General features: G+C 38.5%; 1 protein-coding gene across 1 annotated transcript; it reads right to left on the bottom strand.

Annotated features, from left to right (window-relative positions):
• Positions 1 to 482: 482 nt before the first annotated feature.
• Positions 483 to 24,172, bottom strand: marchf4b (membrane associated ring-CH-type finger 4b). The gene is made up of 4 exons (XM_020931935.2): positions 23,789 to 24,172; positions 8,770 to 8,925; positions 6,984 to 7,176; positions 483 to 901 (listed from the first exon to the last, which is right to left on the bottom strand). The coding sequence occupies exons 1-4, from the start codon at positions 24,170 to 24,172 to the stop codon at positions 483 to 485; spliced, it is 1,152 nt and encodes a 383-aa protein (XP_020787594.1).
• Positions 24,173 to 24,691: the final 519 nt, after the last annotated feature.

The following is a 24,691-nucleotide window of genomic DNA, read 5'->3' as shown; positions in this document are numbered from 1 at the left end:
TTTGCAATTTGATGGAAAATAAGAATGATTAAATTCACAGAGCACTTTTTTCAATTATCTTGGACGATTAACATCTCTGAGAAAATTGAAATAAAATTTAACTGTCAAATCAATACAAGAATGACCAGGATTTCACAAAAATGATAAATGTTGAGACCCCATGGAGATTGGATGTTTAGTTATCTGCAGAGCAAATTATTTCTCACATAAATAGTAACTTTTGCTTTTTGCTAACTGTGAACATTCTAAGTGTGATTTCAATTTAATTTTGATAAATCTCCAGCCACATTTCAAACCAAAATTTCTGTTTTTGTTAATCCCCAAACAAAACCCATTCCGATCACATCTGCAAATCAAACAACTTTAACTTTTATTCAATCCATGTAAGGACATCAGAGATGCAATGTGAACAAACAAGACATGTACTGATCCAAAGCAGTCCTCAGGAGCGTGTGGTCTGTAAGTGTCTGAGCCTGGGCCCCTCACACGGTGGTCACCCTCATGACCAGCTCCCGTGTGTTGTGGCTGGGCGGGCTGCTCCGGGGCTCTGTCTGTCGCAGATGGCTCAGGAGATGGAGGATGCTGTAAGGACAGTGCTCTGGGACCACACTGCCATTGGTGGTGTCACTGTGTGGGTCCAGTCCTGTCCCAGCTGTGACCACTGTGGTGGAGGTGGAACCAGCAGCTGTGGAGGCCACCACCATAAGCGAGGAGGTGGAGTGGGACACGCCCACCCCAGTCTGAAAACCAGCCTGTCTGGGCTGAGTCCTGTCCACTGTCACCTCCTTCAGCTCCTCACTGTCTAGAGACTTGTCATAGTTCAGCACCTTCCACTGCTGGTTCACAGCCTGCCACCGGTGGAAGATACGGAAAACTGAAGGACCCTCGTGGACTATCAGAGCTGTAGAGGAGAGGAACAGTTAGTAAAGGAGTCATAACAGGAAGTCAATCAGTATTTCCTGTTTACTTTCTGCTGGTATACAGTCACTGACTGTTTGAGACCAATTCTCTGAATGTTTTCAGACCTAACCTTGTTTAGTATCACTAAAAGAATAAAAAAATGCAGCCCAACCATGCTGCTGTAGGATCTGCTATAAAAGCCTGACTCATATCTAATTGTATGATCTGTATAACGCCTGAGCCTATAGGTAATTGTGAGGAGTGAGAGAAAATCTAACCTTGAAATGAGAATCCAGTATATATGTCTGCAGTCTTTTAAACCAGAGACACCATTTCAAAGAGAGTCGGTATGACACTGGTGTCAAGAATTTCATCATGTCCTTCACTGTTTAAAAAGCATACTGGTTTAAAAATATTCTGACAAATAATCTATTGTTATCACCAAAAATAATGACAAAGCAGAGGGGTAATTACAGAGGCTGATTCGCCCAAATGAAATCCATGTCACCAGCACATCAGTCATATCAGCCATAAATCGGGGTCAAGAAGGAGACTTAATTAGCCTCCTCGAGATATTCAATAGGATCTTATCACAGTTTAAAATTACATATTGATCTGTGTGCAATGAACTTTGAGAACAAAAATATTTATTAGACATATTCAAGGAACTATTAGAATGTGTGTTTGTAACAGTATTACAGCATAAGAAATGTGAAAATGTAACATTTCATAGTTAGACCTGTCATGATAAATATTATATTGACTTATCCTTCAGTACTAGTATATGAAAGCTGGAGTCTTTCTGAGGTCATTATTTATCATTTCTACAGTATCTTTGCAATAACTGGAGAATTTTATGTTATGTTTGGCTATTTGAGACATAAAAGGTTGAATTAATAACTTCTATGATTCATTACAGATGCAAACTTAGTACTAAAGTGTTTCATTCTGCTATTTATTTATTGCAACTGATGTTTTTTTTTAACAGTGTTCCACATTTAGAATAGTTTTAGTGGTTTAAATCTACTCTTTTGTGTCAGTACATAAACCAATTTCAATATCATCATTTAGTATACATATTTACTTACAATATATCAAGCCTACATATAGTCGAGTCAGAAAATATCTGGATACAAGGATTCCTCATAGCCATATAAAGCATCAAGGCTGTATTCTCTGGCATACGATAAAATGGTCACGGATCAGGTGCACCAGAGGGGTCAGGAATCAAGCCGGCGTTGTGACAGTCCAGGCTGACCTTTTCAAAAATATTAAGCTCAGTTCCACCTCTATATCCTCAATATGCAGCCTGTTCAAGTATGCAAAGGTTAAGTCACACTCAATAAACTCACTGTGTTTCTATGGCCCATGGTTTTCTGCATGAATATACGCTCCCAGACACATTATTAGCAAGACCTCCTTTAATACTAGTACTAAGAGTCTGGACAGATTACGCTCAAATTCTTATAGGACTATATCACAAAAATATGGTTATTATGATATTGTTCTGATTTTTATTTTTATTTATTTTTTATTGTTTTATGACTTCAAATATTAAAGGTGCATTGTGCAACAGTGAGTGGGGTCACCTCTTCATAGATCTGACCTGTAACTTGGTCTGGTTTGGTTTCCATGAAGATAGAAAGGTTTGATATCATTCTAGAAACAGCAAAAACATTTGAAGGAGAAAAGCATTTGACGAACCCTCCCCCAGAAACGTTGCACAGTGCACCTTTAAATTCAGAATTTAAATTCACAATTACCTTTGTTTATAATGCTTAAAGTGCTTTTCAAAACACTCAAGGACACTGTACACAACAAGTTAAAAACATAAAAAAGGTGAATAAAAACACACTAAATGCTACAATACAAAAGCGGATGATGTGGCGTGGTGTGTGATGTGGCATGAGTGGTTATGTGGTGTAAGATTGTTGGATTTTGGTCTCAACGTTTGGTCTGGCCTGATTGTGGCCTATGTGTGAAAAATATTATTGCAATAGTCTGTGTGCACAATAGACCTTTTTCACAACGGCTGGAAGTGCTGCAATATACGGTAAACGTCACTTATGTTAATGCTTTTCTATGGCAAAATATCTGTGGAAATGTCTCACGTATTCTCCACCAGCTTCATAAATTTGCCCCATCACCAAATCTTCAGCCAACAAGGTTGACAAAGGACATATTCTGTCCATGAAGTATTTATCCACAACTATCAAGGTAAGAAAGACGAAAACATAAAGGCGAACAACGACGAGCATTAGTGAACTACTCCTGAGCAAAACTAACATTATGGCCATGATTAAAACATAAGTAACTTGTTAACTCAGACTGATTCTACAATTAAAATAAAAAATTGATTTCATGATGTAGATATTTGCATAGACAGAGAGATTTGTGCAGTTTAAATGGTAGACATGTAATCTGTAGCATTCCAACTGCACAAATCTCTATGTATGCAAATATCTACATCATGAAATCGATTTTTTATTTTAATTGTAGAATCAGTCTGCGTTAACAAGTTACTTATTAATGAATTACTTATTACTTATGTTTTATTCATGACCATAATGTTAGTTTTGCTGAGGAGTAATTCACTAATGCTAGTCGTTTGCCTTAAAGTTTTCATCTTTCTTACCCTGATAGCTGTGGATAAATTCTTCATAGACAGATTAAGATTTATGAAGCTGGTGGAAAATATGTGAGACATTTCCACAGGTATTTTGTCAAAAACTATTAACGAGAAGTCCTGCTAACCTGCAGCGCGGCACGTCCAGCCATTCTGAAAAAGGTCTACAGGCGAGTTTCAGCTGACGTCCTTGTTATTAAAAGCCCGCGTTGCATGCTGGGAAATATTTTGGTCGGAGGCAAGAAACACGATAGCGGTCAAACACAGTGCATAACCTCGCGTATTTATCCCCGATAATGGTAAATTCCTGCTGCATTATCGGATGCACAAATAGAAGCACGAAAGAAGGAATGTCTTTTTCATATTCTGAGTGAAAAGAACCACTAATGGCAAATTAAATGGCTTTCAAACATCCGCAGAGCAAACGTAGATGATCCTAGCAAACCATGAACTCCAACAAGTTCAACAACGCATCGAGACTCTTGGAGGCTTTCATCTTTTCTGCTGTGAATGGCCCAGGAGTTTCCACCAAGTCATTGTGGATGTCGCTGAAGTGAATAATCGTCTTTGGTCCTCTGCCGTTAGAGTGGATAAATAACCGGTATCAATACCCTTTACGTGCTTTCTCACTCGGTCCGTCATGTTGAGTTAGTGTTTCTTGCCGCCGACCAAAATAATTCCCAGCATGCAAACGCGCGCTTTTGTCAACAATGAAACTCGCCTATAGCGCCTGGAAACCACAGTGTTAGGATCACTACTTCCTGTCCAATTGTGTAGCTATAGGTTTTTTGCTAAGTTGTGCTAAAATTCCTAAATATTTAAAGATAAAGATAAGATATTGGACAGTGAGTTACGGGTGGATTTAACCGACAACATGAATGAATGAATACTTCAGAGGAGGACACTTCTGCGTGTAGAAAGAGATGTTTTTTGTCTTAATGCTAATGCTAATGCTAACGAGCTGTTTGTGTCTCAGTACTAATGCTAACGCTAATGCTAACGCTAATGCAAATTTGAGGCATATTAAATTCTAAAACAACAATGCCACAAACTGAAGTATTCTACATCTAAAAATTATCTGGCAGCCTTTTTTAAGTAATTAGAATTTTAATAGATTGTTTATTTTATATTTTACGATTTTAATAAAAGTGACACTGTGAACTAGCTGGCGTACTTACATTGTTATAGAGATATTAAACTTAATAACTGATTTTTAATTTTTTTTTAATAACAACAAAATGCAAATTCAAAATGTACCCTCACTAACAGGTAATAATGAAGCAGTATATGAATATGTGAGTATGTGTTATTCATTACCCGTGATGGTATTAGCTGATAAATGAATCTGCACCAACACTGAATGAAATGACTCATCTTTTCCTATTGGCAGCAAAAGCCACTGTCTTCACTTCAGTGCCCCTCTCCAACCTTGTTTTCAGATAAGTGGAAGTCCGCCCTTTGCTCTTAAATGTCTGCGAGGTGACAAGTTAATCTGTGTAAAGACTCCACGGCCAACCTGAACAACTGCACTGGGCACGCTCACTCTTCTGTCTACCGCTGTAACAGTCAGTGGTTTCCTAATGTGAGACGCCTTCACCAAAAGTCTGCAGGGCCCCGGCTCCAGAAGAGGACTGCTGCTCAAAGCTCAGAGCCCACACACACCGAAGGAGGCCACAAAACACTCCACTCATCCCTTATTGTTTTTCTCAAGTCAATGGGGTGTGCAGAGTTCAACTGAGCAATGTAGTTTTTAAAGGAAACAGACTACATAGAGATTTTATAACTGCTGCATTTGAGCTTTCAGTTCAGTATTTACCGGAATGGTTTTAAAGGTCCTATGTTACACAATATTTACTCTTGTGAGCTTTGTTAAAATGTTGTTACCTTCTCAAAAACATACTTGAATTTGTGGTTTTTGTTGCATTCACACATGTCTGAGTAACCCTTTATTATTAGTCTGTCTGCATCTCCATAGCTCAAAATGCTCTGTTCCAACTTGTGATGTGATGAAGCAGCAATTTTCATGTTTTATCTTTAGTTCATTCACAAGTCATTTATATTGGGAGCACAATTTGTCAAGAAAAATAAAACATGATGACATGCTTGTCATCCAGACAAGTCATATAATTAGTACAATATGCATATGCTCCAAATTGTGTTTAATTTCTTTCTTTCTTTTTTTTTTTTTTTTTTTTTAATATATAAAGCCGGGTGTACACGATTTTTCACTCATGTGACTGTTTTTGGGATCTGGCTGACTCTTGGCTTAATTGTGTGACGTGTTTCATGTAGTATGTCGGTGTATGTCCGGCATAACAAGAGTCAACAAATACACACATAAAAACAGAAAGAAAAAAAAAAGGGCAAGTGAAAATTTTTAAAACCATGTCTGCTCTCCTGACATCCTTACATTCACGCAAAGTCAGGTCTCAAAATAGCAATATATTGGATCCACTTCTGCTAAAAAGAGCAATTCCAGGGCTTAAATCATCCAAATTATGTTGAAAAACACAGTGGAGCACTTTCACTGTTTTCTGTTTGAGAGAATAAATAAATTTGCAGGGTTTGTGTGTTAAATATGTGTGAATGAAATAAAACACAACTCTGGGTATGTTTTTGATGAGGATACAACATTATACCATAGATCAGAAAATAGAGTAATATGGGCTTTTTAACAGTCATAAAATTTGTTATAGCCTACCTACCATTCAACCATTTCAGCCATTTTGTTGAAAATCAAACTCCTAAACAGGACCATGGACACTTGTATTGATCACAGGCTCTTGAAAATGTGTTGCTTAAAACCATTTTATATATTTTTTTGAGTTTTCAGACTATATATTAAACATTTTGTCAGTTTTTGCATTTATATGTGTATTGTATCACCATGGTACCTGAACATTCCACCAATAGAGATACAGTTAACTAGTATTTTTTTTGCTCGACAGTAGGCGGGTAGTTTTTCTATCTTTTAACCAGTCGCTGCTTTTGTTGTGATGTATGTAATGTGCCGCTAACGGGGTTAACTGATATATTAAGCTTTTCCCAAATCCCATAGGAAGAAGGGCAATAACGTCTTTCCCCTTGATAAAATTCACCAAACATTCTCTTTGTTCCACCTTTAAATCCTCGATCTCGGAAGTCATTGACAACACAGAATGTATGGCTTTGTCTACGTCCATCTCGACCGCTTTGTTTACTGTTGTGCTGTACCACAAAAGGGACCCAGACAGACTCTTGAGTTTGACGTCATGGCTTCACAGCTCTTGGCTGATTGGCCGGCACGCGGTCTACAACTTCCGGGGTTCTTGCAAACCGTCTAGTAGTGTATTCTGATTCCTGACCTAGTCGCTGGAGACTCTCACTCACAAGTACCAAGTGATAAAGACTTCAAAACACATTGTACTCTTGGTTTAAATTCTTTCTCACAGTGAATAGGTGAAAACTCCACTCTTACCGATGCAGACGACGTCCATGAAGCCGTACATGCCGTAGCAGATCTGGAACAGCAGGTCTTGCCGTTGCCATCGCGCCGACGGACTGAACGATGACCACACCAGCCACGAGATACTGGCCATGAGGAACAAGGAACCCAAGATGGCCGCTGCGATCTGCACCTTCTCTATGACTGTCAGGGAAATGGCTTGCCACTGAATGAAAAAACAAGACAATAAAATAAATGAGAATCGTTTACTATTCTTTCTTTTCTGAACCAGACCACATGCTGTGAATTTTAATGTAGTATTTTAGCCATTAGGGTTTGCTGCCATATGCTATGAGAGCCTATTTAATTGATGTATATGTCGCAATGAATGGTACTAATCTTTATTTGAAAAGTGCCCTTTAATTATTTACATTCAAAGTTAGTCAGGCTGATAATTGAATTTTTGAACTTCAACATATTTCCACATAGAAGAGTGAGCTTGTTATTGAGGTCACAATCAGAAGTTCATTCACACAACTGCATCGGGGAGGAGGGAGGAGTTTAGCTTCAGTTAATTTGTATTCTGACATAAGAATCTAACGTTTAAAATTATTTTATGTGTGTCTAAAATAACAGGGCCAATGGATTTATTTATTTTTTTCATCATCAAAGGGGAAGTGTGTGAAAGTTGTGTTTGAGGAGACTTGCGATTTAACATAGGAATGATAATAATAATAGGAATAATTCCACCTGACATCTCCATGGAAATGATATTGCTTTGTCTAGAATGTTCCACAGTAAATATTAAACACAGGAGACAAGCAGGTTACAGCACTACAGTACATTACAATTCAGATCTTTGGAGAGTCGTCCCTATTCACAGAAGGAATTATTGTATTTTTTAGAGATAGAAACACATGTAATTAATAAATGCTAGATGGAAATGTTTAAAGTCATACCATGGGACATTCCTGGGAAAACAATAGTAGACCCTCCACCAGAAAAGATGAGCCGTGCACCTTTAAGCAACATATTTGATACTGGAACATTTTAGAAATAATGGGTCAGATTTATGTTTGTTGTTAACAGAGGTAGGACCAGGTCGTTGTTTTGCAAGTCTCAAGTGAGTCTCAAGTCTTTGACCTCAATTCCAAGTCAAGTCCCATGTCAAATACAGGCAAGTCCAAGTTAAGTCCAAGTCGTCTGCTTTGAGCTTCAAGTCATTTCAAGTCATTAAACCAAACTACCAAATATAGTTTAGATTTTTGCAATTTATATGACTTTTAAGATAAATTGTACTTAAAAAATCATGGTATATTTTTATATGAGTATTTATATAAGAGTTGTAGAAATGTATTTAATTTTTTTTTATGTCTTGACAAGATCTTAGCGTGAATCATTACATTCAGAATAGAAAGAATTGACATTTAAAAGTGCTTCTCAAGTCTACTCAAGTCACAGGCCTAAAATCCGAGTCAAGTCCCAAGTCAGTGACCTTCAAGTCCAAATCCAGTCCCAAGTCTTAGTCCATTTTATCAAGTCAAGTCTCAAGTCCTAAAAATAGTGACTCAAACCTGACTCGAGTCCAAGTCACGACTTGCAAGTTCCTACCTCTGGTTGTTAATAATGTAAAGCAGAAAGGTTGGTGGGTCAGTCTTTGTTTTAGATTTACACTGTGAAGAAGATGACAGTAAAACAGTAAAATTGCAGACAAAGAGAGTTCTTGTTTGCTTTTAAGTAAAAAATGTCCAATTGCACCATGACTCACATCCCCCACTCAGACTCTGTTCTGACAATGCATCTGTAGATGTATCCTCACCTGCAGTGGGTTCTTGGTGCTGATGGCGATGACCTGATACTTGTAGTAGCACAGCTCGCACGCCCACGATCCTCTCTCACTGATCCATTTGATGAGGCAGGGCTGATGAGTGCAGCGGACTGACCCACTGCAGCGGCACGGGCTCAGGAGCTCCCCCTACAGGCAAGAGGCAAAGTCACAACCACTCAGTGTCAGCCTCATCCCAAAGCAACACACTCATACAAAAACGGTCCTGTTTTTGTTGTTGTAATGTGCAGTGAATTATAATGTGCAGCGCTGCTATAGGACTGCTTCCATAATGCCTACGTATGCCCACAGTTTTGACAAAAGAACAAACACTGGTGCAAAACAGGTGCCTAGAGCAATTACCGCCAATCCTGTCAACTTCTCACCCCCCGCTGAAAATCCATTTCACATGCATTGTATTGTGGGTTACAACATGCAGATCATTTTTGTGGCTGTTCCTTTCGTGCTCGAGTATTGATTTTTTGAGAGCTTTGCATGTGCTGTCAAGTGCGAAAATGCATCTACTCAGAGCATACGGCGAGCACACTGCAAGAATAATATATACACATAACTAGCAAAAACCAGCTTGGATTTGAAACCAAAGCTTTGTCTGAGCTGTCAGGTGAGACGCCTTGATTACTCCTGATGACTGACTCAGCCATTGAACTACTTTGTGGAAATAAATGTAGCAAAAACAGTGAGTGGCAATTTAGCAAATGATTTTATTCATAATGCAAATAGGCTCATGTAATTTTCCATTCATTCAATGTAAATGTAATCTTGCATAATGAGTTTAAAATCATGCATTTTCAACCCTCGCTGTCCACTTTAAAAGGGCCAATATTACACTATATTTTGACCGCCGTTATAATGTTTCCTCATTAAAAACATACCTGGAGTTATGTGTTGTTTCATTCACACATCTTTAACACAGAAATCCTGCATATTTAGACTGAGTTCTTCTCTCAAACAGACAACACTCTATTCCATCTTGTGATGTCATGCAGTAATACAGGAAGTGCTCCATTGTGTTTTTAAAATCCATAGACCTTCACCAGAATCATTTGGATAATTTCAGCCCTAAAGACAAAAGATCAAGATAGCTGTTAACTTCCACCTCATGACATCACAAGGTGGAACAGATGGTTTTGAGCTTTGTAGACAGTCTTATAAACCCAGGGTTACATGTGTGAATGAAACAAAACATAACTCCAGGTATGTTTTTGATGAGGTAACAACATTATAACATGGCTTAAAACTCACAAGAATCAATTCTGTATAATATAGGACCCAGAGGTGGGGACTTGTAAGTCGTGACTTGGACTCGAGTCAGACTTGAGTCACTATTTTTAGGTCTTGAGACCTGACTTGATAAAATGGACTAAGACTTGGGGCTCGACTTGGACTTGAAGGACAGTGACTTGGGACTCGAGAAGCACTTTTAAATCTCAATTCTTTCTATTCTGACTGTAATGATTCACACTAAGCTCTTGTCAAGACATTTAAAAAGTAAAAAACAAATTTAATTCTGCAACTCTTCTATAGTCTACCAATACTCATATACAAATATACTATGATTTTTTTAAGTGCAACTTATCTTAAAAGTCATGTAAATTGCAGAAGTCTAAGGTATATTTAGTACTTTGGTTTAAAGACTTAAAATGACTTGAAGCTCAAAGCAGACGACTTGGACTTGACTTGGACTTATGGGCCAGTGACTCGAGATTCGACTTGGACTTGCCTGTATTTGACTTGGAACTTGACTCGGACTTGAGGTCAAAGACTTACTTGAGACTTGCAAAACAACGACTTGCTCCCACCTCTGATAGGACCTTTAAAACCTGACATTAATTTAATATCCACTGAACTTGAATGGCCTTAACAGACGTCTCCACAATGGTTCCCTTGTACAATATGTGAACTTCATACCTAATATCCTCTAATAGTTTTCTTAAAGTGAATAAAAGTATTTTCATTCAACGCGACTTTAAAAATGCTCTTGTTCAGATCACCATGACCTTAAAGTAAACTCAAATGAGACTTACATTTTTACATTACAAAGGAATGTGCTGCTGGACAAATGAGAGAATTATTTCACTCACAAAAAGCCTTAAAACCATTATATCAAGTTTCTTTGAAGGTGCACTATGTAACTTTTTGGTTAGGGCTCCGTCACCTTCTTGTTTCTATGGATATGTCATTGCTCTGCCTGGAATATTATTATATATATTATATCTTACATTTATTTAATTACAGGTGGTTTTATAGCTCAAAAAAACAGGCATTCTGACTATGAATGCCTTTCTCCTCTCCACAGATCTGACCTGTAACTTGGCTTGGTTTGGTTTCTATGAAGTTAGAAAGGGTTAAAGCAGACAAAAACAAAGAATCCGTGTATCATTCATTCGTTTTTCAAAATAAAATCAAAAATAAGAAAACTAAAAAAAAACACGACTATTTTCTTCATTATTTGTCTCCAAAACCAAAATGAAAAAAGGGATAATGATTAGTTTTTTCAGTTTTTCACTGTTTAAATGAATAATGGAAAAAACGGATAACAACAGTTTCCCGTTTTGGTGACTTAAAACTGCGATGCTGGAATGAACAGGACTGAACCAGAACTGAACCAGGACTAAACCTAAACCAGGTCTAAACCGATTGCAGTCCTGATCTCAGTCCCCGTCTGGTCCTGGTCTAACTCCTGATCCTGGTCCCGTCTCAGTCCTGGTCTGGTCCTAATCCTGGTCCCGGTCTCAGTCCTGGTGTGGTGGTCCTGGTCTGGTCCCAGTCTCAGTCCCGGTCTCAGTCCCAGTCTCAGTCCTGGTCCTGGTCCAGTCCCGATCTCAGGACTAAACCAGGACTGAACCAGGACTGAACCAGGACTGAACCAGGACTGAACCAGGAGTGTCGGAAACGGGAAACGACCGTTGTCCGTTTTTTCCATTATTCATTTAAACACAAAATCGAAAACTGAAAAAATTAAGTATCTTTTTTTTTTTTTTTTCATTTTGGTTTTGGAGACAAATCATGAAGAAAACTGTTGTTTTTTCATTTTCTTATCTTTGGTTTTATTTTGAAAAACGCTCCGCCAGAAAAAAAAAAAATCACACACTGCACCTTTAACTGTCATACGATGAACAAAATGCAAACTAGACAATTCCTCCGAGTTCTGGTTTAAACAAAAGTGAAATCGTAACAAATTCAAAGCGTGTTCTCGTTCTATAGATATTTCTTCATCTAAAGGGACCGAACGCTAGCCAGGCTGTATTGAATGAAAAGTAAATTAGCCGAGCCCCTGGACAGAAGAACCAGCTCTCTCAGTCACTCCGAGTTAGCCATTGTTACCTGTCTATTCAAAATCCCTTCTCCCCCCTCAACCTCCAACATGCCAGCCATATTGTAATGAGAAATCCAAAGAGCCGAGAGTGTCTAGATTACTTTCACTGTGGCGTTATTGTACTGGCAAGCCTGACAGATGGAGCCCAGAGAGGAAGAATGGAAAAGCAGGCAGTATGGGGTACAAAATGGGCTGTATGCAGATGGATGGGGTGGGCGTGGATTGGCACAGGCTCCGTGACACTTGCGCTGTGTCCAGTGGGAGAGCGCACTGTGACTGGTCCCGCCGTAGCCAAGAGATCACCGCGGTTACCAGAAAGCTCCATATCAAAGCCCACGCACGCAGGGAGTGATAAGTAAATGTCTTTTTGATCAAACAGCTACGATCATTACCGCCACACAAAGGAACAATGAGAGCTATTGTGTCGGGGGTCTGATGTGAGGCATCCTGGGAGCGTGTGGCAGCGCAGATTCACAGTGTCGGAAATTTCATCAATGTAAAATGTAATTAGCCGAGGTGGAAGAAAACTCAAAATTTTGATTCACGTTACAAATTACAACATTATTTCTTGAGTAATATTGCAAAGACCGTTGTTACCTCAACCTATAGCCTATTATTTTAACCACAGAGTATTAAATTACGCTATTTTATATTTTTACGCTAAGTTATAATGTTGTTTCCTCATCACAAACATACCTGGAGTTGTGTTTTGGTTCATTCACACCCATGCTCCACTGTGTTTTTAAGCTCTATACACCTTCACTTGGGGATGTAATAATAACTGAAATATGGTGATATCGTATCTTCAAAGTTCTCACAATAATATTGTGAAATCACAATATATCCATTATGGTTATGGTGCAGCAATAGCTAAAAAAGACAGAGGGAACCATGATCCTTTGCTCCATTTCAGTGTAGACTACATGAAGAATTAACATTTAAGTCTTAGTTTTTTGGATTAAGTCTTTCCAAGTCATTTTAAGAGGATAAATATCGTACTGTGAGATGTATATTGTGAAAATATCGTACTGAGAGATTTGGATATCGTTACATCCCTAAGGCTCCTAATCTCGTGAGCCTCCCCACCATATAGTGAGCTTTCCCAAAATATTGCAATAAATATCGTACCGTGAGGTTCATACCGTGACGATATCGTATTCTGAGACTTGGATGTCGTTACGCCCCTACCTTTACTGGAATTATTTTGATCCTCAGCCCTGGACTTGCCAATCTCTACTGAACAAAAGGTAAAAGGAGTTGCTACCGTAAAAACTACCGCTTCATGCCATCACAAGGTGGAGCTGAGCATTTTGAGCTTTGGAGATGTAGACAGACTTAATAAAATGTTACTCAAACATGTGTGGATGAGACAAAACACACCTCCAGGTCTGTTTTTGAGGAGATAACAACATTACAACATGCATTAAAGCTCAGAAGAGTAAGTTTTGCGTAATATGGGACCTTTAACCTTTTTACTACTTTTACTGCTATTTTTACCTTTTTGCTACGTTTACTTGCTTTACTTTAACTTGATATTACATCTGCTATTATACATATAATACAACCTAAACTTTCTCACCCACATGTCTCAAAATTGTTGTTTTTAAGGCAATCCATCTGCTAATTTAGCCATTAGAGTAAAACATTTTTAGACATTAATTACATATTTGCATGTGCACCTATGCAAGCAGGTCAAAGTCTTCAAAATTATATTATATTGCAATCAGATGAAAAATATCAATTAGCACATTGCAAATATTTAAGTACAGTTTCCTTTCAAACAACAACATGTGCTGTTTTAGTGCATAATCCTGCTTTAAAACTCCAAATCATGCACTATAATGCTGGCAATTCTTCACTTTTATACTTTTATCTACACAGAATCCTCCAATTTAAGCATAAATTGCGAGTCTAATAGCGACCACAGCGCTTGCCAGATTGTTTTCCCATGTAAAACTATTTAAAGAAACATAGACTATACGTACATCGTAGCTTTAAACCACAGGAAATTACATGTTGGAATTGGTCGGGGCCAGGGATCAATAGAAGTGAACTCTATCAACTCACATGGAACAGGGAGATTGTGGGATTATAAAGCAGCTTCCAGAGTAACTCCAATTTTTACAATGGCCCGTCCAATAATAGGCTTGGCTACAGGCGTTTCAATTTTTAATGCTACTATATATACCAGGATTATTGCACACATCATTACACAGAGTATGCACTTCAGAGCCATTTAAAAAGGTTACAGGGGATAATAAGCAATCACTGACTTAATTGATTTACCTATAATCATTTTACGCACATTTGTAGCACTACCATGGCATTCTGACATGATCTCTGTGTGTCTTCTCCTATTCTCTGCACTCTCCTCTCTAAAAGGAAATCTTAAAATGCTCATATTACTCTGATTTATGTTCTAATATTGTTTCCTCATCATAAACAGATCTGCAGTTGTGTTTTGTTTCATTCACACATGTTTAATACAACAACTCTGCATATTTTGGCTGAGTTTTTCTCTCAAAAATCACCTTCACTGGAATAATATGGATAATTTCAGACCTAGAATTGCCAATTTCTACTGAACTAAAGGTAGTAAAGGTTAGTCAAACGTGTGAATGAAACAAAACAGAACTCCAGATATGTTTCTGATGAGGTAACAACATTATAACATGACTTAAAGCTCACAAGAGTCTTTTTTTTTTCATAATATAGGACCTTTAATCTTATCTTTCACAATACATCAATGCGCTGTCTCTCAGATGCCCACATTAATATTTAAACGCATTATTCCTGTCAAGCACTGGAATTTAATTTGCAATGTATGCTTTAAATTCAAGATCCCTTTAAGAGCTGACATTTTAATCTAGTCCAGGAGCATCAACAATTCACAGAGGACTAAAATTTGAACAAGGATTTTCACATAATAGATATAAGTGTTGTTTTTTTTTTAAGAAGATTTTTTGTAACTTTCATAATACTGCTAATTTAGTTTGATTGCAATTTCCATAATCCCAAACCTCAATTTTCCCCAGTGCTCTTATGTCCCTTCACCAAACACACATTTCTGGTCTCATAATATTCTGGTTAGTAAATATTTGTATTAGTATTTTTATATTTTTTTACTTGTACATATACATTTATAATTATGCCTTATTTGACACCAGTCTCTTGTTATTTTTGCTACTATTTTGAATTTATTTTTACCATTTATATGTTTGCTTTTTGTCATTATTACATATTGTCATGTATAAACTACTGTGTCCAAATAATTTCCCTCGTGAATCAATAAAGTCCATCTAAATAAGTCTAAATACATCCTTTTGCTACTTATTTTGAATTTATTATAACCATTTATATCGTTGCTCTGTGTTATTATAATTTATTGTGATGTGTGAGCTACTGTGTCCAAATAAGTCTAAGTACAACACACAGACTGAGACAGCATTTTTACAGCTTTCCCCATACAGTCTACATTCTGTTATATAACTTGTTTATATGCACAAACAGCTGATAAGCCATCACCCAGTGTAAAATAGAGCCATATAGGAAAAATGGTGCTTAGCTGGCCCCTGAAGGCTTCTCATTGTGGTGCAGACAAATGCAGTGTACGAGTGCATTATCTGTGCTGTGATTTAGGGAGAAGACTGTGCATCTCCTCTCAGTGACGCTGGGACAGAGGCAGCAGAGGCCCCAAAGGGCACTTCATAATCCTCCATGACACTTTGGGTAAAAGGGGGTTTTATAGTCAGCTGTAAATGATTTCAATATAACTGTACAGTACGCTGGCACACACACAGAGGAAGGCTTTTCTTTGGGCCAGGATTAATACAGCAACAATATATAATAGTAATCATTTCGAAATGTGATTGTAGCAGAAAATATCACAATTTCATGATACTATAAACGTAAGATGTGATCATTTAAGTCAATTTTAAAAAAACCAACAACAATTAAACACAATTAAAGGTCCAATATTACACGAAATTGACTCTTGTGAGCTTTAAGTCATGTTAGAATGTTATTTCCTCCTCAAAAACATAGTTGGAGTTGTGTTGATTTATGTGTTTATTTTGGGCAAGTAAGAAATTTTGATTCGGTTACAATGGAACATATAACATTAATAAAATCATAGCAGAAATAAAAACAACAACAAAATAAATAAAAATAATAATACAATATTAGCCCAAAAAGGAGTGGGAAAAAGAAAACTTATTTAATCCCACCCCCTCTTCTAATCTAAAACAATAAACTTTCTTTCGAATTTTTCATACTTTTACATTAAACTAATGTTTTGTTTTATTCACTCATGTTTGACTAATCGTTTATTATTAGTCTGTCTTCATCTCCAAAGCTTAAAAATGCTCTGTTCCACCTTGTGATGTCATGAAGCGGTAGTTTTCAAGTGAACAGCTCCTTTTTAACTTTTGTTCAATAGAAATTGTCAATTCCAGGGCTGAAATCATCCAAATGACTCAAGTGAAGATGTATGGAGTTGGAGTTTAAAAACACAGAAAAGTGTTTCCTGTATTACCACATGACATCACAAGTTGGAACAGAGTGTTTTCAGTTTCAGAGAAGAACACAGCCTAAATATATGTTTAACAAAACACAGCTCCAGGTATGTTTAGGATGAGGAAACAACATTATGATCAGGAAATAGTCATGACTGTATAAAGAAGTGGACTAAGATCAAGTGTGACTCTGTAGTGTTCAGCTCCACTCACATGAAGCTCACGGTGCCCGACGGTTACAGGAGCGAATTTGCTCTATGTTATTAATAAGATGTTTTTAAAGGGCAAGATAGCAGGAAAAAAAACAGGATCACGTAGAGCGGATTAATACGAAGATTTCAAGATCAAAATGACGAGGCTCACAGCTGTAATCACAGAAAGACACGCCGCAATATTCCAATGTAAGTCAATGGAAGCCAGTGTCAGAAGGAGCCAGAAGAGCCTGAATTCAAACTTCCAATTTAATTTATTTCGGTCACAGGTATATTCTGACATTATTTCACAGACAGTCATATTTAACATACACAGACTGAAAAGGTGTAGGCTGAAGCTTGAGTTTATTATGCCCACCATTTATTCCTTTGTCAGAATGTCATCTTGACACCAGTACATATTCATAATTACAGCAAGAGGAAACTATTAAGGAGGAAACATTTATAAATACAGTCTATGGAAACAGTGTAATAATAGTGTTTGTTAGTAACTGAGTGTCAAAAATATGGAAATTATTCTGAATAAATCGTTCATTTGTCGTTTCACAAATGTCAATATAGGAATTATAGTAACAGGCCCAGTAGAAACAACAGGCACAGAGCGTTTATCACTGAAAATCTAAAGTGTGATTTTCCTAATGACAACTGCTTAATATCCCAAAAATAGCCTTTTGTAATGGGAAGCATCATTGTGACGCATCCTCTAGGCAGATTACACACCAAATCCAGCACAAATGAAAATATATATTCAAAAAAATCAAACCACCAAGGTAAGAAATGCTGTTATAGACCACAATCAAAGACAATATAAGCGTGTGTATCTCTCAGAGCCATGTCAATCGTCTTGCATCATGAAATTAGTCAGTGTAGCATCAGATCATCTGCCAAAGCAATCTTATGATCTAAGGCATGTTTCATTTGAGGGATGTCAAAATAAAATCATTGATACTCATATATTATTCAAAAGTAAAGCCAGGATTGAAACTATACTGCCTTTTATCAGAACTGCAATAACACCATAGTCTGTATAAAGAAGTGGACCAAGGGATTGTGACGTCATCCAGTGTTCAGCTCCAGTCAAATGAAGCTCACGATGCTCGACGTTACAGAGGGAGTTTGGAGCTAAATCCCATATTAGCAGTAGGAATTTATTTATGGAAAAAATAGCTAAATAAAAACACCAGGATCATGTAGAAAGGGTTAATATAAACATTTTAAGACCAAAATGACGAGGTTTACTGCAGCAGTTACACAGAGAGAGGTGACAATTTTCCACGTAAAGTTAACTGGAGCCAGAGCTGATGGAGCTGGAAGCGCCCCCATGCTCACTTCCTATTTGGAACATGGCAGCTAGTGGGTTAGCTATGTCCATTTATACAAACAGTCTAACACAAAATTATAATATTATTGAAACGGCTAAACGACAAATAAAAATTGCTATCCAGTATCAGCCTTTTACTTGGTATAAGAAATAAGTTTGAAATTAGAATCCTAACTAGAGATTAGGGGTGTGCAAAAATATTGAAATATCGATATATCGTGTCATTTAATGTGATGATACAGTATCGATATCGTGGGCTGCTGTCGATATATCGCCAAGAGTATTTTGGGTATAATTTACTAAATTATTTTCTTATAGCGCTACTATTCTGTAGGAAGAAAACTTGTCTATGCAACACATTTGACATTTTCACTGTTTTGATTATTAAAATGGGCTTGTTTCATACTAACATTGCACATGAAGTGGTTTAACAAAGACTTTTATTATCACAGCCATGATTTAGCCTTTATTTTTTACTGAAGCGCATAGAATCAATTTGAAACATATCGTATCGAACCAAAAGTGCACTGCATCAAGATATGTATCGTATCGTGGCCTATGTATCAAAGTATGTATCGTATCAGCAACTTCTTAATGATACCCAGCCCTACTAGAGATGCACTGATCTCAAATAAGAGGGCCAATATTGAAAATGTTGGTGAATCAGATATCGTTATGCAAGATATCGGTTGGTGTAAAGACAATTTACTCACCAATGTTGACTCAAAACCTCTCATAATATTAAACTTGTATTTTTACCAAGCTATTCTGTATTACTGTATTATAAATAACAGTTACAAAACACATTTGGAAGCCAAATAATCAAAGCACAATGTCAATCTAATAAAATAAATATAGCTGTATTTTTGTTGTTCTTGGCTGACCACCAAAAAATAAACGTTGATTTCTTGACGGCTAAATTGTTACAGCAACTATTACAGCGTGTATATGAGTGTATATGAGCACTAGAGGACTGTTCACTGCATATTAAATCCGAGTGTAATCATTTTAAACGATCGGGTCAAGCAATAAAAGTGTATTATTTTCTCTGCTTCACTGTGCCATTTGTATTCCACTACGCTACACTGTCTTTACCAGGCCAGCCTTGAGATGGAAGTGATTTGGAGGTGGATTGTCAGATCAGATACAGACACTCGTGGTCAATGTGACATCCCTGAGGCCGGAGCAGAGGAGTAGATAACTAATGTCCCTTGCTATTCCAGCTCTCCCCTGCTATATTATCCCTCCTTTCAGACCAAACTGGGGCCTGTTTACACCTCGCCTGATCCATATTTGGACTCGACCCAAACCCCTGGACAGAGACAAAGAAGGGAAGAACCTGGAGAGGGATGGGAGCTTGTGTAATGATAGGATGATGTGTTATTGACAAGATGCAATTTCTCATGAAAGCATTGATGAGGAGCATGGAGGAGGCCAAGGGAAATGCTGCAAAGTTTGAGCTGTGATCTGTATGCACTGCCAGAGTATGCTGAGGATGTGTATAGGGTATTAAGAACCACTTGTGTTTCTATAACCAGACCAGCGAGGACTTTTCACTGTTAACAGATGTGGGTATCTTCACTCAAACAGCTTTCCACCAACCTACATTAGATTTGCATTAGTTTTTGAAATATAGATCTACAACCGTGGTTCTAAAACTGTTCACAGATAATATTTGGCTTTCCAAGGACCACCCATAAACCACATAAAGAAGTGGACTAAGCGAGCGTGATGTCACCCACAGTGTTCAGCTCCAGTCAAAAGAAGCTCACAAGGCTAAAAATGAATTTGGAGCCGAGTTCCATATGAGGAATAGGAATTTATTCACGATAATAAAAACCCCAGATGATGTGTGAAGTAGAGTGGGTTACGAACATTTTAAGATCAAACCACAATGCTTAAGGACAGTGATGTAGTGGGGATTTTTTAAGTGGGGGTACGCGAATTTGTGACGTCATCGAAACCGAAAATCAGGACTGAACCAAGACTAAAACAGGACTAAACCAGAACAGAACCAGGACGGAACCAGGACAAACCAAGTCTAAACCAGGACTAAACCAGGACTAAACCAGGACTACACAAGGACTAAACCAGGACTAAATCTTGGATTTGAGAGTGAGAGAGCCCACGGAGCAGGGTGTCTGCAAAGCGCAATGCGGTGACTGCTGCGTTTTGCCCCGTGGTGCGCGGAGCTCTGGGCCGGTCCTTTTGCCTGTGGTCACCCGACAGTCTACGCAGGCACACCTCCGGGCCTGTTCCGATACTCAGTCCTGGTTCAGTCCTGTTTTAGTCCTGGTTCAGTCTTGGTTCAGTCCTGGTTCAGTCTTGGTCCCTCATGTTGCATGTCACTATAGGACAGTACTACAGATATCATGAGCCTATGCAGGATGTTGTTACCATTGCCAATATCTCTAGTTTGACATTTAAGTTGTAGCTATTATATTTGTTATTTTTTATAATGTTGGGAGAAGTAAGGGGACCCCCGCATACCACGCCCACTACACGCCAGCTTAAGGAGCAGTTACAGAGAGAGGTATCATCAGATATGAACCTGGACTATATAAGGCTGAAATTAAGGCTATAGGCTTTTATATTATCCATTCATAAGCTTCAGGCAAATGATTCCTTCTTGATTTGAAAGATTTTGTGAGCACTCCCCATTCAAAAGATATATTAGCTGCTATTTGAGATATTTGCGGTTTTTAGTGAATCAACTACTGGCCTTAAATCTCCAGCACAGGCTTGATTTCTTGTTTTGCCCAACCTGCTGCCTAAAGAGTACATGAAGCTTTATTTGACCACTTAGAGTATGTGCAAACACATACCTGCACAAAACGTGACTACATAGCTCTCTTATAGGTAAAAAAATGGGGCTGTGAGTGAGCTTCTAGTAAATTTAAATAACAGAATTTGGAGGAAATAATAAAAATTGGTCATATATAATGGCCCAAATATATCGGCAGATCTAAACAATCAGTATCTGCATCAACCATGAAAAAACATATCAGATTATTTCTAGTTCTTCTTATGCTTTTTACCCATGAATACCAGGTCTAAAATGAGACTAAACCATGGCAACAGCAGTATTAAAAATGTTAACCCAAAGAAGACCAAAAACCTTAATACATTTGTCTTTAAATGAAACAAATAGCCCCCTCAAACTGCAGAGATCCCCACACACCACCAGAGGCAGCCTGTGTACCATAATAGTGTATAGTAAGTAAGCAACACCCCCAGGAAACAGGAAAATATGAAATAAGATACTAAAAATGAGACACAGAAGATATATCCTACGCTTTCTGTAGCAGACCCCAGTAAAAACATTGGAGTAAGGCGTCCAGCGCATAGGAACCCTCTCAAATAAACGTCAGTAATAATTAGTGATTCTGCGATCAAGGGTGGACTCATGCACTAAATTGTGGCTGGAGTAATTAGCTGATAAAACTTCGATGATGTAGACTAAATGGTGTGTAACGACCATAAACGAGGAGATGCTGGGGTGAGGGGAGGCTAGAGACAATAGAAAATACAAAATAAAAGTTTATGCAGATGTAAAGGGTGGCTGGCCGGCACAGAATAGTTTAATGAGATTTCTGATGTGTCCTTACAGAGAGGCTGTTGTCTAACTGTATTTCATTGGTTCATTACACATTTTATGAGACAATTATCACAATGGACAAAAAGCCTGCTCTCCATTTGTCTCTAAAAAAATGTTTGTATTAATTTCGACCACGAGGGCAGCTAACAGTTTGTATCTAGGGGAATAGTGAAAATTAAACAAAAAGACAACATACAAAATTTGACAGAAAGTCTTTGACCACATGATCTGAAGACACCTCCACACAAACAACCAACGTTAAGTTAAATTCTCTTTAAAGGTGCACTGAGTAACTTTTCTGGAGAAGGGTCTGTCTCCATGGAGATGTAGATGGAGATTGCTTTGCCTGGAATGTTCCGTGGTATGACATTAAACACATATATCTAGCATTTATTCATTAAAGGCATTCCTATTACAATAATTCTCTCTCATGAATATGATTGCCTCTCCACAGACCTGACCTGTAATGTAGACTATAATTGTCTCCCTTGTGATAGGTTCAATCTGTACTGTGGAACATTTTAGACAAAGCAATAACATTTTCATGACGACAAGCAGGTGACAGACACTCCATAAATATACATACTCAGCTTTTTAGTTGGGTGGAGCTGTTCATGTCATCTTTTTATTCAAGTGATAACTGTATAAAATTATTGTTGATCAAAATTCACACTTCAGATGTTAAAGAAAACAAGGGTTGTCAAAAGTAAGAAAATCTGATATGAATGAATACTAAAACAACTATAGAAACTAGATACTCATGTGAACAAGTATCACATAAATCCCCCCAAAACTGAATGACATTAACAGGATAAAAAAATCTGATATAGCGAATAGTTTCAGAATGATCTTGAACTATTATAAGACCACAGAAACGAAAGCACCATTGTCAAAAAAGAGCAAGTTTTTTATTATCATTGTTGTATTGAAATCAGCATCAAGAATGAACCCTGTTTCTCTGTATCAAAATTGAGTTTGAAACCTAGATAGGAAACCACTAGAAAAAATATAATACTCACTTGCCACACACCAGTTCTCCTGTTTTACTTTTCTTTATCCCCTTCATCTCCATTACCAACCGCCGAGATGTGACGTGCTCGCCAACGTGTGCTCAAAGACTCTGTCACACAGTGTAACTAATGTCTCTGCAAATTGCTAAGCGCTGGCGTTCCCTGTAACAATTTATTATATTTTATTGCAGCCCATCTTAGCTGTCGTGTCTCAGATTTTCCTGTCCTGATTGATGCAGTGCCACATTATGATCAATATAGCCCCAAAGGCGTGGGCTGGGGGGAAGGGAGGGGGGTGATTAACTAAAAGGCTGTGCCCGTCTGTTCACCACACTCTTTTGTCAGTGTATCCAGGTGGTGCTGGGGAGTGACAGAAGTATTATTTGATTTTTTTTTCATGCATGTAATGTGTGAGATGAAACCCTATTTATGCCTATAATGAGTTGTAACTGCATCTCAGTGTATCCTCCACACTTGTCAACTATGGGGACAGGGTATTTCATTATCCTCCTACTGGAAGCTATAGCTATCTTTTCCACACAGGAGTTCAGACTGGAGTGGGATTTCTCCAGCTGCAGTATGACTTCACAAACACCAAAGCACTGGGGGTTCTCTGACCTGGTACTCTGCTCATTACGGCTGCTCTTATGCTACTGCAGAACTGAGGAAGCCTATTGAGAAAATGCAAGAGCACATAGTAACACAGTCTACATATCATCTCCAGATGAGCCTCATTACCAACATGAGACAAAGGTAACTGCAGGTCAGCGTTTTTTTTTTTTTTTCGGTGCTGGCTCATTTGTTGCCATTGTAAACAGTTTAGTTGCTCCATCTTGACTAATTTACATTTTTATTATGAAGTTTTCTATTTGTTCAAAAAGAACATTTTTAATCTTTAATTGATTTGAATCCCATCAAAAAGGAGCATACCTGCCCCTAATAATGTGAACCTACGCTACTCTGCCTTTCCTTCAGAAAAAGCTTTGCACTTTGCACAGGATTTAGGGAGACTGTTACTCACGTGTTCAGGCCCCTGGAAGCAGATCCTGCACACGGGCGTCCTGAAGCCACTCTCGGTGTAGCTGGTGAGGGAGAACCTCTCCTCCAGTTTGCCCTTCGAGCAGTCATCTGATGAGCTGCTGTGGCCGCGCAGGGCCGCTGACAGCTCCGCGGCGTCCACCCATACGCCCGCTGGTCCACTGGCTCCCGCTGTGGCCAGCGCGGCTCGGTCCCCCGCCGGCTGTTGCTGGTGGCTCCGTGTTAAAGTGTTATTGTTGTCGGGGACGGTGACGCCTGGCTCATGGCTTGCCGTCGCTTGGCTGCTCATGGGGGCGAGCAGGAGCACCCTCAGGTCACCAAGCAGGACGCAGCAGCGGCTCTTCAGCATGCCCTGGCCGCGCAGCATCAGCCCTTGTCCGGCCGGCCACCAGCTCAGAGCACCGCGGAAAGGAGCGGGGAGGTACTGGCGTGTACTGTACGTGACCCCGGCATCAGCAAACACTTGGTGTCGTGACAACCCACACCATCAAGGATATTTGGATTTATTTGTTTATATCCGTTTTCCAAACGCACCGTTTTAATTTCCTCCCAGGGGTATGCAAATCCAATCGACCAATAATTCCAATTGATGCAAACAAGTGTCTGAAGCCATTGAGCTGGACAAACGGAGGGCTAAAAGAACAAAGTTAATGTTAGATTGATGGGAATATGCATTCAAGTAACAAGCTACGGGCCGCTAACTGCGTCCACTGTCATTTCACCGCTTCAATAGTCTGCCTGCTCTGCACATGACCACAGGACAGGCTATTACCCAACGCTCACAACGGGCTGAGGATAGCTGCTAATATTGCCTGTAAGTAGTCGAATATAATGGGATGAGCCTTTTGAGGGAATTTTAAACAGCAAGGAGCGACATTAAAGCGAC

The sequence above is a fragment of the Boleophthalmus pectinirostris genome, unplaced genomic scaffold (assembly GCF_026225935.1).
Source record: "Boleophthalmus pectinirostris isolate CB_2022bp ecotype Guang Dong unplaced genomic scaffold, ASM2622593v1 HiC_scaffold_1, whole genome shotgun sequence".
Taxonomy (NCBI): Eukaryota; Metazoa; Chordata; class Actinopteri; order Gobiiformes; family Gobiidae; genus Boleophthalmus; species Boleophthalmus pectinirostris.
Note: the sequence above shows the minus strand (reverse complement) of the source record. Positions and strands in the feature narration are given on the sequence as shown.

Bases quoted from the DNA above. Each gene is read 5' to 3' on its own strand.
- marchf4b (XM_020931935.2), bottom strand. From the start codon at position 24,172: ATGCTGCGCGGCCAGGGCATGCTGAAGAGCCGCTGCTGCGTCCTGCTT. The intron at 8,926-23,788 runs GTGAGTAACAGT...TCTTGCCTGTAG, and splicing joins GCTTCCAGGGGCCTGAACAC to GGGGAGCTCCTGAGCCCGTG. The intron at 7,177-8,769 runs GTGAGGATACAT...TTTTTCATTCAG, and splicing joins GCACCAAGAACCCACTGCAG to TGGCAAGCCATTTCCCTGAC.